The sequence below is a fragment of the Panulirus ornatus genome, chromosome 11 (assembly GCF_036320965.1).
Source record: "Panulirus ornatus isolate Po-2019 chromosome 11, ASM3632096v1, whole genome shotgun sequence".
In the NCBI taxonomy this organism is placed as follows: domain Eukaryota; kingdom Metazoa; phylum Arthropoda; class Malacostraca; order Decapoda; family Palinuridae; genus Panulirus; species Panulirus ornatus.
Window position 1 is genome coordinate 49,249,197 of NC_092234.1, and position 13,625 is coordinate 49,262,821.

Here is a 13,625-nt window from a genome sequence, read left to right on the forward strand (position 1 = left end):
GGAGGAGCCTTCTGCTGTACTGTCCTGTCTCCATCTATAGTGGTGGTGGGGGAGGAGCCTTCTGCTGTACTGTCCTGTCTCCATCTATAGTGGTGGGTGGTGGGGGAGGAGCCTTCTGCTGTACTGTCCTGTCTCCATCTATAGTGGTGGTGGGGGAGGAGCCTTCTGCTGTACTGTCCTGTCTCCATCTATAGTGGTGGTGGGGGAGGAGCCTTCTGCTGTACTGTCCTGTCTCCATCTATAGTGGTGGGTGGTGGGGGAGGAGCCTTCTGCTGTACTGTCCTGTCTCCATCTATAGTGGTGGTGGGGGAGGAGCCTTCTGCTGTACTGTCCTGTCTCCATCTATAGTGGTGGGTGGTGGGGGAGGAGCCTTCTGCTGTACTGTCCTGTCTCCATCTATAGTGGTGGGTGGTGGGGGAGGAGCCTTCTGCTGTACTGTCCTGTCTCCATCTATAGTGGTGGGTGGGTGAGGAGCCTTCTGCTGTACTGTCCTGTCTCCATCTATAGTGGTGGTGGGGGAGGAGCCTTCTGCTGTACTGTCCTGTCTCCATCTATAGTGGTGGGTGGGGGGAGGAGCCTTCTGCTGTACTGTCCTGTCTCCATCTATAGTGGTGGATGGGGGGAGGAGCCTTCTGCTGTACTGTCCTGTCTCCATCTATAGTGGTGGGTGGGGGGGAGGAGCCTTCTGCTGTACTGTCCTGTCTCCATCTATAGTGGTGGGTGGGGGGAGGAGCCTTCTGCTGTACTGTCCTGTCTCCATCTATAGTGGTGGGTGGGGGGTGAGGAGCCTTCTGCTGTACTGTCCTGTCTCCATCTATAGTGGTGGGTGTGGGGGAGGAGCCTTCTGCTGTACTGTCCTGTCTCCATCTATAGTGGTGGGTGGGGGGTGAGGAGCCTTCTGCTGTACTGTCCTGTCTCCATCTATAGTGGTGGGTGGTGGGGGAGGAGCCTTCTGCTGTACTGTCCTGTCTCCATCTATAGTGGTGGGTGGTGGGGGAGGAGCCTTCTGCTGTACTGTCCTGTCTCCATCTATAGTGGTGGGTGTGGGGGAGGAGCCTTCTGCTGTACTGTCCTGTCTCCATCTATAGTGGTGGATGGGGGGTGAGGAGCCTTCTGCTGTACTGTCCTGTCTCCATCTATAGTGGTGGGTGGGGGAGGAGCCTTCTGCTGTACTGTCCTGTCTCCATCTATATATATTACCCTGTACTCCCGCCTGTACTCCCATGTACTCCCGTCTGTACTCCCGCCTGTACTCCCATGTACTCCCGTCTGTACTCCTTTGTAATCCCACGTAACCCCATGGTTGTCCCATGCGCTCATCCCATGACACCTTCTGCTACTTCCTCTACTACTGCTACTACTAGTATTATTACTACTACACCTACTTCTTCTAACACTACTACTACTACCACTACTTCCACTACTACTACTACTACTATTTCTACTACTACTACTACTACTACCACTACTACTACTACTACCACTACTACTACTACCCACCTTGAAGCCTCCACAGTAGAGCTGGTGGTCGTTGTAGTGGACCGGGGTATCGAACCCAAGCCTCCACATGGTGCTGCGGGCGGGGGGATCCACCAGCCGACCATGACCTTCGACACACGCCCTCACCACGCCCATCAGCACCACCACGCCCACCTCCAGCATCACTTTGCCTCTCTGCAGGGGGGGGGGGGATGGCTCACCGCCCACAGACCTCGTCTGCGTCACAGACCTCCGTCTGCGTCGCAGACGAGCCCTCGTCACAGACCTCGTCTGCGTCACAGACCTCCGTCCGCGTCACAGACCTCTGTCCGCGTCACAGACCTCCGTCTTCGTCACAGACGAGCCCTCGTCACAGACCTCCGTGTGCGTCACAGACTTCCTCCGCGTCACAGACCTCCGTCCACGTCACACGTCTGCGTCACAGATCTCCGTCCGCGTCACAGACCTGAATCCCGTTTTCTATGGAAGTGGGTTTCCGCCGTGGTTTGATAAACCACCTGGTTTGGTAACGATGGTTGCCTCTTAAACCAGGTTTATGGGGGGCGTATCAGGGGGAAAAGGGGGGGAGGGGGTTTGGGATATACACACACACACACACACACACACACGTGTGGGTGGGAGGGAGGGAGGGAGGGACCACCACCACGCGGGGATCCGAACCCGGGTGTCGTCGTGTGTTTGAGCGTGACGGACGCTGTCGCCGTCGGTCGCCGATCGGAGGGAAGGGTGGAGGGTCAGGGCGTCCGTGACGCGCAGGCGCGAACTGTCGCCCCGGACCAGCCTGCACCTGGGTTATATACACGCACACACACGCACACACACACACACACTCACACACACACACACACACACACACACACACACACACACACTCACACACACACTCACGCACACACACACACACACACACCAGTGTGCTCCCACAAGGGGGGGGGCCCTCCCTACTGTATTACCTCCCTCCCCCCCCAACAGCTGTATTTCTTCCAGTACAGGCCGATGTAGGTGTAGAGAATACACCACCTCCTGTATTGGTCAGGCGATGAAGCCATGGCCACGCTACAGGTGGTGTTGGCACGGTGTTTGAAACGACGTGGTCCTGGGCCATGTTGTGAATTGTGAATGTATATACGTTGAAGAAGAAGATCGGTTGTATTCATAACTTCGCGTTTTCTAATCTATTCGTAATAGAACATGGCTGTATAACACACGGGAAGTGATAACGAATAATCCACAACAAAAAAATATTATTATAATGAAATTTATTATTTAAATTCGTAAAAAAATGATTTTTTTTTAGTCAATCACATGATGGTCTAGTCTGACCTTCCGTTTTCTTTATATATCCCCCTTCCCCAGGTCACTATGATTGCGTATCAGCCAGCCAGCCAGCCAGCCAATCCTGACTGTGGTCCCTGTGAGGCCAGGCGTAAACCCGCCCACGTGGTCCTGTGTTGACATCCATCAGCTGATGTGGTGGATCAGCTGATGTGGTGGATCAGCTGATGTGGTGGATCAGCTGATCGTCGGCGGAGGCTCGAGGTATGTTGTGTGTTTCCCAGTGTATCGTGGGAGCGCCATGGGGCAGTGTAGTAGACTCAGTCATATATATATATATATATATATATATATATATATTTTTTTTTTTTTTTTTTTTTTTTTTTTTTTTTATACTTTGTCGCTGTCTCCCGCGTATTGCGAGGTAGCGCAAGGAAACAGACGAAAGAAATGGCCCAACCCCCCCCATACACATGTACATACACACGTCCACACACACAAATATACATACCTACACAGCTTTCCATGGTTTACCCCGGACGCTTCACATGCCTTGATTCAATCCACTGACAGCACGTCAACCCCTGTATACCACATCGCTCCAATTCACTCTATTCCTTGCCCTCCTTTCACCCTCCTGCATGTTCAGGCCCCGATCACACAAAATCTTTTTCACTCCATCTTTCCACCTCCAATTTGGTCTCCCTCTTCTCCTCGTTCCCTCCACCTCCGACACATATATCCTCTTGGTCAATCTTTCCTCACTCATTCTCTCCATGTGCCCAAACCATTTTAAAACACTCTCTTCTGCTCTCTCAACCACGCTCTTTTTATTTCCACACATCTCTCTTACCCTTACGTTACTTACTCGATCAAACCACCTCACACCACACATTGTCCTCAAACATCTCATTTCCAGCACATCCATCCTCCTGCGCACAACTCTATCCATAGCCCACGCCTCGCAACCATACAACATTGTTGGAACCACTATTCCTTCAAACATACCCATTTTTGCTTTCCGGGATAATGTTCTCGACTTCCACACATTTTTCAAGGCTCCCAAAATTTTCGCCCCCTCCCCCACCCTATGATCCACTTCCGCTTCCATGGTTCCATCCGCTGACAGATCCACTCCCAGATATCTAAAACACTTCACTTCCTCCAGTTTTTCACCATTCAAACTCACCTCCCAATTGACTTGACCCTCAGCCCTACTGTACCTAATAACCTTGCTCTTATTCACATTTACTCTTAACTTTCTTCTTCCACACACTTTACCAAACTCCGTCACCAGCTTCTGCAGTTTCTCACATGAATCCGCCACCAGCGCTGTATCATCAGCGAACAACAACTGACTCACTTCCCAAGCTCTCTCATCCCCAACAGACTTCATACTTGCCCCTCTTTCCAAGACTCTTGCATTTACCTCCCCAACAACCCCATCCATAAACAAATTAAACAACCATGGAGACATCACACACCCCTGCCGCAAACCTACATTCACTGAGAACCAATCACTTTCCTCTCTTCCTACACGTACACATGCCTTACATCCTCGATAAAAACTTTTCACTGCTTCTAACAACTTGCCTCCCACACCATATATTCTTAATACCTTCCACAGAGCATCTCTATCAACTCTATCATATGCCTTCTCCAGATCCATAAATGCTACATACAAATCCATTTGCTTTTCTAAGTATTTCTCACATACATTCTTCAAAGCAAACACCTGATCCACACATCCTCTACCACTTCTGAAACCACACTGCTCTTCCCCAATCTGATGCTCTGTACATGCTTTCACCCTCTCAATCAATACCCTCCCATATAATTTACCAGGAATACTCAACAAACTTATACCTCTGTAATTTGAGCACTCACTCTTATCCCCTTTGCCTTTGTACAATGGCACTATGCACGCATTCCGCCAATCCTCAGGCACCTCACCATGAGTCATACATACATTAAATAACCTTACCAACCAGTCAACAATACAGTCACCCCCTTTTTTAATAAATTCCACTGCAATACCATCCAAACCTGCTGCCTTGCCGGCTTTCATCTTCCGCAAAGCTTTTACTACCTCTTCTCTGTTTACCAAATCATTTTCCCTAACCCTCTCACTTTGCACACCACCTCGACCCAAACACCCTATATCTGCCACTCTGTCATTAGACACATTCAACAAACCTTCAAAATACTCATTCCATCTCCTTCTCACATCACCACTACTTGTTATCACCTCCCCATTTACGCCCTTCACTGAAGTTCCCATTTGCTCCCTTGTCTTACGTACCCTATTTACCTCCTTCCAGAACATCTTTTTATTCTCCCTAAAATTTACTGATAGTCTCTCACCCCAACTCTCATTTGCCCTTTTTTTCACCTCTTGCACCTTTCTCTTGACCTCCTGTCTCTTTCTTTTATACTTCTCCCACTCAATTGCATTTTTTCCCTGCAAAAATCGTCCAAATGCCTCTCTCTTCTCTTTCACTAATACTCTTACTTCTTCATCCCACCACTCACTACCCTTTCTAAACAGCCCACCTCCCACTCTTCTCATGCCACAAGCATCTTTTGCACAATCCATCACTGATTCCCTAAATACATCCCATTCCTCCCCCACTCCCCTTACTTCCATTGTTCTCACCTTTTTCCATTCTGTACACAGTCTCTCCTGATACTTCTTCACACAGGTCTCCTTCCCAAGCTCACTTACTCTCACCACCTTCTTCACCCCAACATTAACTCTTCTTTTCTGAAAACCCATACTAATCTTCACCTTAGCCTCCACAAGATAATGATCAGACATCCCTCCAGTTGCACCTCTCAGCACATTGACATCCAAAAGTCTCTCTTTCGCACGCCTGTCAATTAACACGTAATCCAATAATGCTCTCTGGCCATCTCTCCTACTTACATAAGTATACTTATGTATATCTCGCTTTTTAAACCAGGTATTCCCAATCATCAGTCCTTTTTCAGCACATAAATCTACAAGCTCTTCACCATTTCCATTTACAACACTGAACGCCCCATGCATACCAATTATTCCCTCAACTGCCACATTACTCACTTTTGCATTCAAATCACCCATATATATATATATATATATATATATATATATATATATATATATATATATATATATATATATATATATACTACGGAAAGATATGGTAGATAATCGTGTTTGTCTGTTTCTCTCTCTCTCTCTTTCTCACCTCACGCTGGGGGCGTCCGTAGACACGCGCTTGGGAGGAGAAGAAAGAGCCATCTTATATCTCTGTCGGTCGGACGTCCATCTCGGTCATTATCACGTGAAATCACGAGACTTTTAGAGCGAGATCTTGCGACATGTCATCACGCCAACCGACCCTCGCTCACTGCCTCCCAAGCCAGCCAGTCAAGTCAGCTGGGCGCGCAGGCGTGACGTAGCCGCGCATGCGCGACGCCGCCAGGGCGGGAAAGTGAACGTTCTTTTAAGAAATAACGAATTTATTTGTATTTTTTTTTTCTAATTTGGAATGATGAATGCGCACGATATTACACAGCTAAGCTGCATTTGTTTATATAGCATTAAAAATGTGTATGTCATTATATATATATCGTTAGATATGTGTACATGTATGAAATTTATGCCTACGTAAAGTTGGGATTAAATTGTTAATGTTTATATTAATGATACAAACAAGTGTTTGAATTGTTATTATTTATATTAATGATGTAAACAAGTGTTTGGCTGGCGTCCTAGGAACATTACTATGACTTAAAAATACAAGAGAAATGGAAGGATTTTATAGATTTTTAAATGAGTGGATTTAAATTTGAGAAATGAATGTATTATTTCTTGATTTCGATGGTAGATATTCACACGAAATATCAAACTTTATATATATGGGAAACTTAGTATGTAAAATAGATGTATTAAATACAGTACCTTGAACTTAACAGTAGAGGGTGTTGTCAGAAGACTGACACCATCCCCATCAAAGGACTGACACCACCCCAGACAGAGGGCTGACACCACCCCAGACAGAAGGCTGACACCACCCCTGCCAGAGGGCTGACACCACCCCTGCCAGAGGGCTGACACCATCCCAGACAGAAGGCTGACACCATCCCAGACAGAGGGCTGACACCACCCCAGCCAAAGAGGGCTGACACCACCACTGCCAGAGGGCTGACACCATCCCAGACAGAAGGCTGACACCACCCCAGACAGAGGGCTGACACCACCCCAGCCAGAGGGCTGACACCACCCCAGCCAAAGAGGGCTGGCACCACCACTGCCAGAGGGCTGACACCATCCCAGACAGAAGGCTGACACCACCCCAGACAGAGGGCTGACACCACCCCAGCCAGAGGGCTGACACCACCCCTGACAACAGGTTGGGTGAAGGTGTCACTGCTTCCCGCGTGAAGGAGGGTGACCTCATAGTGTGACGCATTGCACGATGTGACGCTCCAGCAGTAGGGCTGTGTGACGCTCTAGCGGCTGCCGTCACACACACACACACACACACACATAGATACATACATACACACACACACACACACACACACACACACACACACACACACACACGTCCCTTCAACCTCTACCCATTTTTCACTGTTTGCCTCTTCCCCATCTTCTTTATGAAATCCCATGTTCCGTTTTCTTTGCCTTCATCTGACTTCATGGTAACCATTTTCCTTCATTATCTCCGTTACTCTTCCATCTTTCCCCCCAGCATCCCCCCCCTTCACTTTCTCTTCCATCATCTTCATTCATCCTTCTACTTCATTCCCCCCCCCCCCCGCCGCTCATTTTCACCGATGTCCCTCATCATTTTCCTTTGACATCAGTTGTCTATGCGTGTCGGCCCTCATGTTCCACCCACTCACCTTCGTCTCTCGCTCACCTTCCTGGTCTCACGAGACGTGGCTCATGTCACTGCCGCTTCATATTCGCCCTCTGTAATGTCATGTTCGCCGTGTAGAATGTCACTTTCACCACTTCTCCTGTCATGTTCCTCTCGCCTTCTTTCTCTCTCTCTCTCTCTCTCTCTCTCTCTCTCTCTCTCTCTCTCTCTCTCTCTCTCTCTCTCTCTCTCTCTCTCTCTGTATATATATATATATATATATATATATATATATATATATATATATATATATATATATATATATATATATATATATATATATATAGTACCGGGTGTTGAGCAATCGAGACGTGTTTTATCTTTGGAGTTTCCATCACACCCCGTTTTCTTTAGAATTTCCCTCACTCCCAGTTTTCTTCTGAATTTTCATCACACCCCGTTTTCTTCTAAATTTTCATCACATCCCGTTTTCTTCTGAATTTTCATCACATCTCGTTTTCCTCTGAATTTATATCTCACCCCGTTTCCTTCTGAATTTCCATCGCATCCCGTTTTCTTCTGAATTTCCATCACACCCCATTATCTTCTGAATTTCCATCTCACTGTTTTCTTCTAAATTTCCATCACACTGTTTTCTTTTAAATATCCATCACACCCCGTTTTCTACTGAATTTCAAGCACCCCCATTTTCTTCTGAATCTCCATCACATCCTCTTTGTTTCTGACGGTATTTTTTTTGTTTTTTCACACTCCGTTTTCTTTTGACTTTTCATCACGCCCTCCACTTTCTGGTCGCTTAGCATCACATCCCATTTTCCTCTGACCATCCATCAACTTCATCCCCCTCCCCCCCTCCCCCTCTCCCTCCCCTCCCCCCCTCTCCCTCCCCTCCCCCCCTCCCCCTCCCCTCCCTCCCCTCCCCTCCCACGCCAGTATTTCTTCCTGGTAAAAAAAAAAAAAGAAAAAAAAAGAAAACGAGGGGAGAACAAACCCCCACCCACCCCAACCCACCCACCCCCCCCCCATCCTCCCCCTCCCCCCCCCCCCCCCCCCATCGCCGGAGACACCGACCCCGCCCTCCCTCTCCCCGCATCCCTCCTCCCCTTCCCCCACCCCCCCGCCTCCCCCCCTCCCCCGCCTCGCCCCCGCCCCCACCTTTTCTCCCCTTCCCCCCTCCTACCAACTCTTACACCCTTCCTTCACAGTGAGTCTTGTGGTGGGGGAGATGGGGGTGAGGGGGGGGGATGTCAGGGGACCAAACCACCACCCCTCACCCCCTTACCTTCCCCTACCCCCTTCTTCCTACCCCCTCCCTCCTTTTTCCTACCCCCCTCCCTCCTTTTTCCTTCCCCCTCCCTCCTTTTTCTTCCCCCTCCTTTTTCCTACCCCCTCCCTCCTTTTTCCTTCCCCCTCCTCCTTTTTCCTTCCCCCTCCCCCCTCCTTCCTTCCCCTTCTCGTACAAAAAATGTCGAATGACCACAAGACTAATTTATCCTGAGGTTTTCTGTTCTTTCTTTTTTTCATTACTTGATCCTTCCTTACCGTCTGAGCTCAACACTAGAGCAATAAAGTGTCGTACATTATTAGTCATACCCGTAGGACGTGTGTGTGTGTGTGTGTGTGTGTGTGTGTGTGTGTGTGTGTGTGTAGGTGGGTGGGGTGTCGTACCCCATGTACCCAGGGTTCGATCCTGGGCAGAGTTTTCCCCTCTCGTAGTATGAACGTGGGCTGAGGGTTCTCTCTCTCTCTCTCTCTCTCTCTCTCTCTCTCTCTCTCTCTCTCTCTCTCTCTCTCTCTCTCTCTCTCTCTCTGCGTATGTGTGTGTGTGTGTGTGTGTGTGTGTCTGTAGTACTTGGGTAGGGAGTTCTACACTCGAGGGTCCCCCCCCCCTATCTCTTCAACATTTTCTACTGTTGTATAGCTTTATGTTCCTGCATTTGTGTCTGTATGTGTGTAGTAGTAATAGTAGTAGTAGTAGTAGTAGTAGTAGTGGTAGTAGTAGTAGTAGTAGTAGTGGTAGTAGTATAGTAGTAGTAGTAGTAGTAGTAGGTAGTAGTAGTAGTAGTAGTAGTAGTAGTAGTAGTAGCAGTAGTAGTAGTGGTAGTAGTATAGTAGTAGTAGTAGTAGATATTGTAGTAGTTGCAGCTGAAGCAATACCAAATAGATAGTGCGAGCAAAAGACACAGAAAATACATCAAGAAATAAGCCAGCAAACAGAGGGATACAGAACAAGACATAGAGACGATCGAGAGAAAACGATATGTGTCTGCTGACTCGGGTCGTGTAGAGGAGCATCCCGTTTTCTGTGGAGCAGCTGTAGTGAGTACTGTAGGGGTGACTGTCTCCTGCAGGGATTGTGGGGGGGTCACTTGGTCATGTCAGTGAGCGGTTCTATTTACATATTATGAAGCAAACCTGAATGTTGAGTATAGCACACATGTTGTACATAATTGTGATATGTATTTGCATACATGAATACTAGTGATGATGAAGGTGCAATTCAACACTGGGCCTTCTCTATAGCCCCTTACATAACTGGGCCTTCTCTATACCCCCTTACATAGCTGGGCCTTCTCTGTAGCCCCTTACATAGCTGGGCCTTCTCTATACCCCCTTACATAGCTGGGCCTTCTCTGTAGCCCCTTACATAGCTGGGCCTTCTCTATACCCCCTTACATAGCTGAACCTTCTCTGTATCCCCTTACATAACTGGGCCTTCTCTATACCCCCTTACATAGCTGGACCTTCTCTGTAGCCCCTTACATAGCTGAACCTTCTCTGTATCCCCTTACATAGCTGGGCCTTCTCTATACCCCCTTATATAGCTGGGCCTTCTCTATAGCCCCTTACATAGCTGGGCCTTCTCTATAGCCCCTTACATAGCTTTAGTGTCCTGTCCTCCTCGGGCATATTCCAACCATGTACACACATGACACGTCCTCACACGTCTATATGAGCCAGGTATACCTATATATAGAAGCCCTGAATAATAAGGTTAGGGAGGAATAATACGGTGTGGCGACACGTACCTGGGGGCCTGAAGGGCGCCCAGAGCGACTGAAAATTTGAAGGACAGTGTTTACATTGTGGATGAGGCGCTGGGTACGACTGAATCTTTCAGGGCGAGGTCAGCGCAGTGAATGGGTTCCTCCTGTCGGTTTCATCCTTCGCCCAGAGCGGCCTAGGAGCACCAGGGATGTCGGAACTCCCACCAAAGGGGGAGGGGCTTAAATAAAGCTCCATTGTGGCCTAATACCAGAGATCCAGCGCTTAGAACTTAAACCCGGCAGCGAGAGGATGGAGTCAGTCAACCAGTGTTATGTCTGAGGGTGTGTAGGTGGGCGGGGTGTAGAGGGGCGGGCCAGCTCTGTGTGTGTGTGTGTGTGTGTGAGGTAGAGAGAGAGAGAGAGAGAGAGAGAGAGAGAGAGAGAGAGAGAGAGAGTGAATTATGGATATGAATAAGCTTGAAGTGAGGGTTTGGTTTCCTTTGTTGGTATGTGGATAAGAATTAGTCTATGAGGTGGAGCGAACACCTGTGATGGTTCATGAGGTAGTGTGTGAGTACGGATGATGGGTTGTTAGGCAGCATGAGTGTCCATGATGGATTGTGAGGGAGTGTGTGAGTACCCATGACCGTTTATGAGGGAATGTGTGGATACTCATGACGGTGTATGAGGGAGTGTGTGAGTACCCATGACGGTCTATGAGGGAGTGTGTGGATACTCATGACGGTGTATGAAGGAGTGTGTGAGTATCCATGATGGTGTATGAGGGAGTGTGTGAGTACCCATGACGGTGTATGAGGGACTGTGTGAGTACTCATGACGGTGTATGAGGGACTGTGTGAGTACTCATGACGGTGTATGAGGGAGTGTGTGAGTATCCATGATGGTGTATGAGGGAGTGTGTGAGTACCCATGACGGTGTATGAGGGACTGTGTGAGTACTCATGACGGGGTATGAGGACTGTGTGAGTAACTCAGACGGTGTATGAGGGACTGTGTGAGTACTCATGACGGTGTATGAGGGGCTGTGTGAGTAAACCATACGGGGGTAAAGAGGGGGTGTGGATATCCTGACGGTGTATAGGGACTGTGTGAGTAAACCCTGAGGTGATGAGGGAGTGGTGAGTACCCTGACGGGGGTATGAGGGACTGTGTGAGTACTCATGACGGGGTATGAGGGGGTGTGTGAGTATCCAGATTGTATGAGGGAGTGTGTGATTCCATGAGGTTAAAGAGGGAGTTTTTTTTTTAGAGCGAGTAATTACCTTAGAAATTATCTTTTTCGAGCGTGTAATTATCTTAGAAATTACATTTTTAGAGCGAGTAATTACCTTAGAAATTACCTATTTCGAGCGAGTAATTATCTTAGAAATTACATTTTTAGAGCGAGTAATTACCTTAGAAATTACATATTTAGAGCGAGTATTTACCTTAGAAATTACATATATAGAGCGAATGATTACCTTAGAAATTACGTTTTTAGAGCGAGTAATTACCTTAGAAATTACCTATTTCGAGCGAGTAATTATCTTAGAAATTACATTTTTAGAGCGAGTAATTACCTTAGAAATTACATATTTAGAGCGAGTATTTACCTTAGAAATTACATATTTAGAGCGAGTATTTACCTTAGAAATTACATATTTAGAGCGAGTATTTACCTTAGAAATTACATATATAGAGCGAATGATTACCTTAGAAATTACGTTTTTAGAGCGAGTAATTACCCTAGAAATTACATTTTTAGAGCGAGTAATTACCTTAGAAATTACATTTTTAGAGCGAGTAATTACCTTAGAAATTACATATATAGAGCGAGTAATTACCTTAGAAATTACGTTTTTAGAGCGAGTAATTACCCTAGAAATTACATTTTTAGAGCGAGTAATTACCTTAGAAATTAACTTTTTTGGAGCGAGTAATTACCTTAGAGATTACCTTTTTAGAGCGAATAATTACCTTAGAAATTACATATTTAGAGCGAGTAATTACCTTAGAAATTATATTTTTTCGAGTAAATACCTTAGAAATTACCTTTTTTTTAGAGTAATTGCCTCAGAAATTCCTTTTTTTTTTTTACACGTATAGAAAAAGACAGGAGAGATGGTGTGGGAGATGAGAGAGAGATGGTGGTTGATGGCCATAGAAAGGGAAGGGAGAGATATAGAAGATAGAGAGATAGCATGGGGAAGATAGAGAGATAGAGCGATAGCATGGGGAAGATAGAGAGATAGAGCGATAGCATGGGGAAGACAGAGAGATAGAGCGATAGCATGGGGAAGATAGAGAGACAGAGCGATAGCATGGGGAAGATAGAGAGATAGCGATATTATGGGGAAGATAGAGAGATAGAGCGATAGCATGGGGAAGGTAGAGAGATAGCGATAGCATGGGGAAGACAGAGAGATAGAGCGATAGCATGGGGAAGATAGAGAGATAGAGCGATAGCATGGGAAGATAGAGAGATAGAGCGATAGCATGGGGAAGATAGAGAGATAGAGCGATAGCATGGGGAAAGATAGAGAGATAGAGTGATAGCATGGGGAAGATAGAGAGATAGAGCGATAGCATGGGGAAGATAGAGAGATAGAGCGATAGCATGGGGAAGATAGAGAGATAGAGCGATAGCATGGGGAAGATAGAGAGATAGAGCGATAGCATGGGGAAAGATAGAGAGATAGAGCGATAGCATGGGGAAGATAGAGAGATAGAGCGATAGCATGGGGAAGATAGAGAGATAGAGCGATAGCATGGGGAAGATAGAGAGATAGTGATAGCATGGGGAAGATAGAGAGATAGAGCGATAGCATGGGGAAGATAGAGAGATAGAGCGATAGCATGGGGAAGATAGAGAGATAGAGCGATAGCATGGGGAAGATAGAGAGATAGAGCGATAGCATGGGGAAGATAGAGAGATAGAGCGATAGCCAGTGAGGTACACTAGCATGTGCTCTGTTGTTGTGCCTCGTTT

The 13,625-nt window shown here is 47.1% G+C and overlaps 1 protein-coding gene across 2 annotated transcripts in view; it reads right to left on the minus strand.

Moving 5' to 3' along the window:
- Positions 1 to 6,313, minus strand: part of LOC139751108 (uncharacterized) — a 32,813-nt gene extending 26,500 nt beyond the window's left edge. Inside the window, exons 1-2 of one of the 2 annotated variants that reach the window (XM_071666207.1) lie at positions 6,006 to 6,313; positions 1,501 to 1,674 (exon numbers count right to left, since the gene is read on the minus strand). In XM_071666207.1, coding sequence (XP_071522308.1) covers positions 1,501 to 1,662 — 162 coding nt within the window. In that variant the 5' untranslated portion in view covers positions 1,663 to 1,674; positions 6,006 to 6,313. Of the gene's footprint in view, positions 1 to 1,500; positions 1,952 to 6,005 lie in introns of those variants that run through there. The other variant, XM_071666208.1, reaches the window with a different exon arrangement.
- Between the last annotated feature and the right edge of the window lie 7,312 nt (positions 6,314 to 13,625).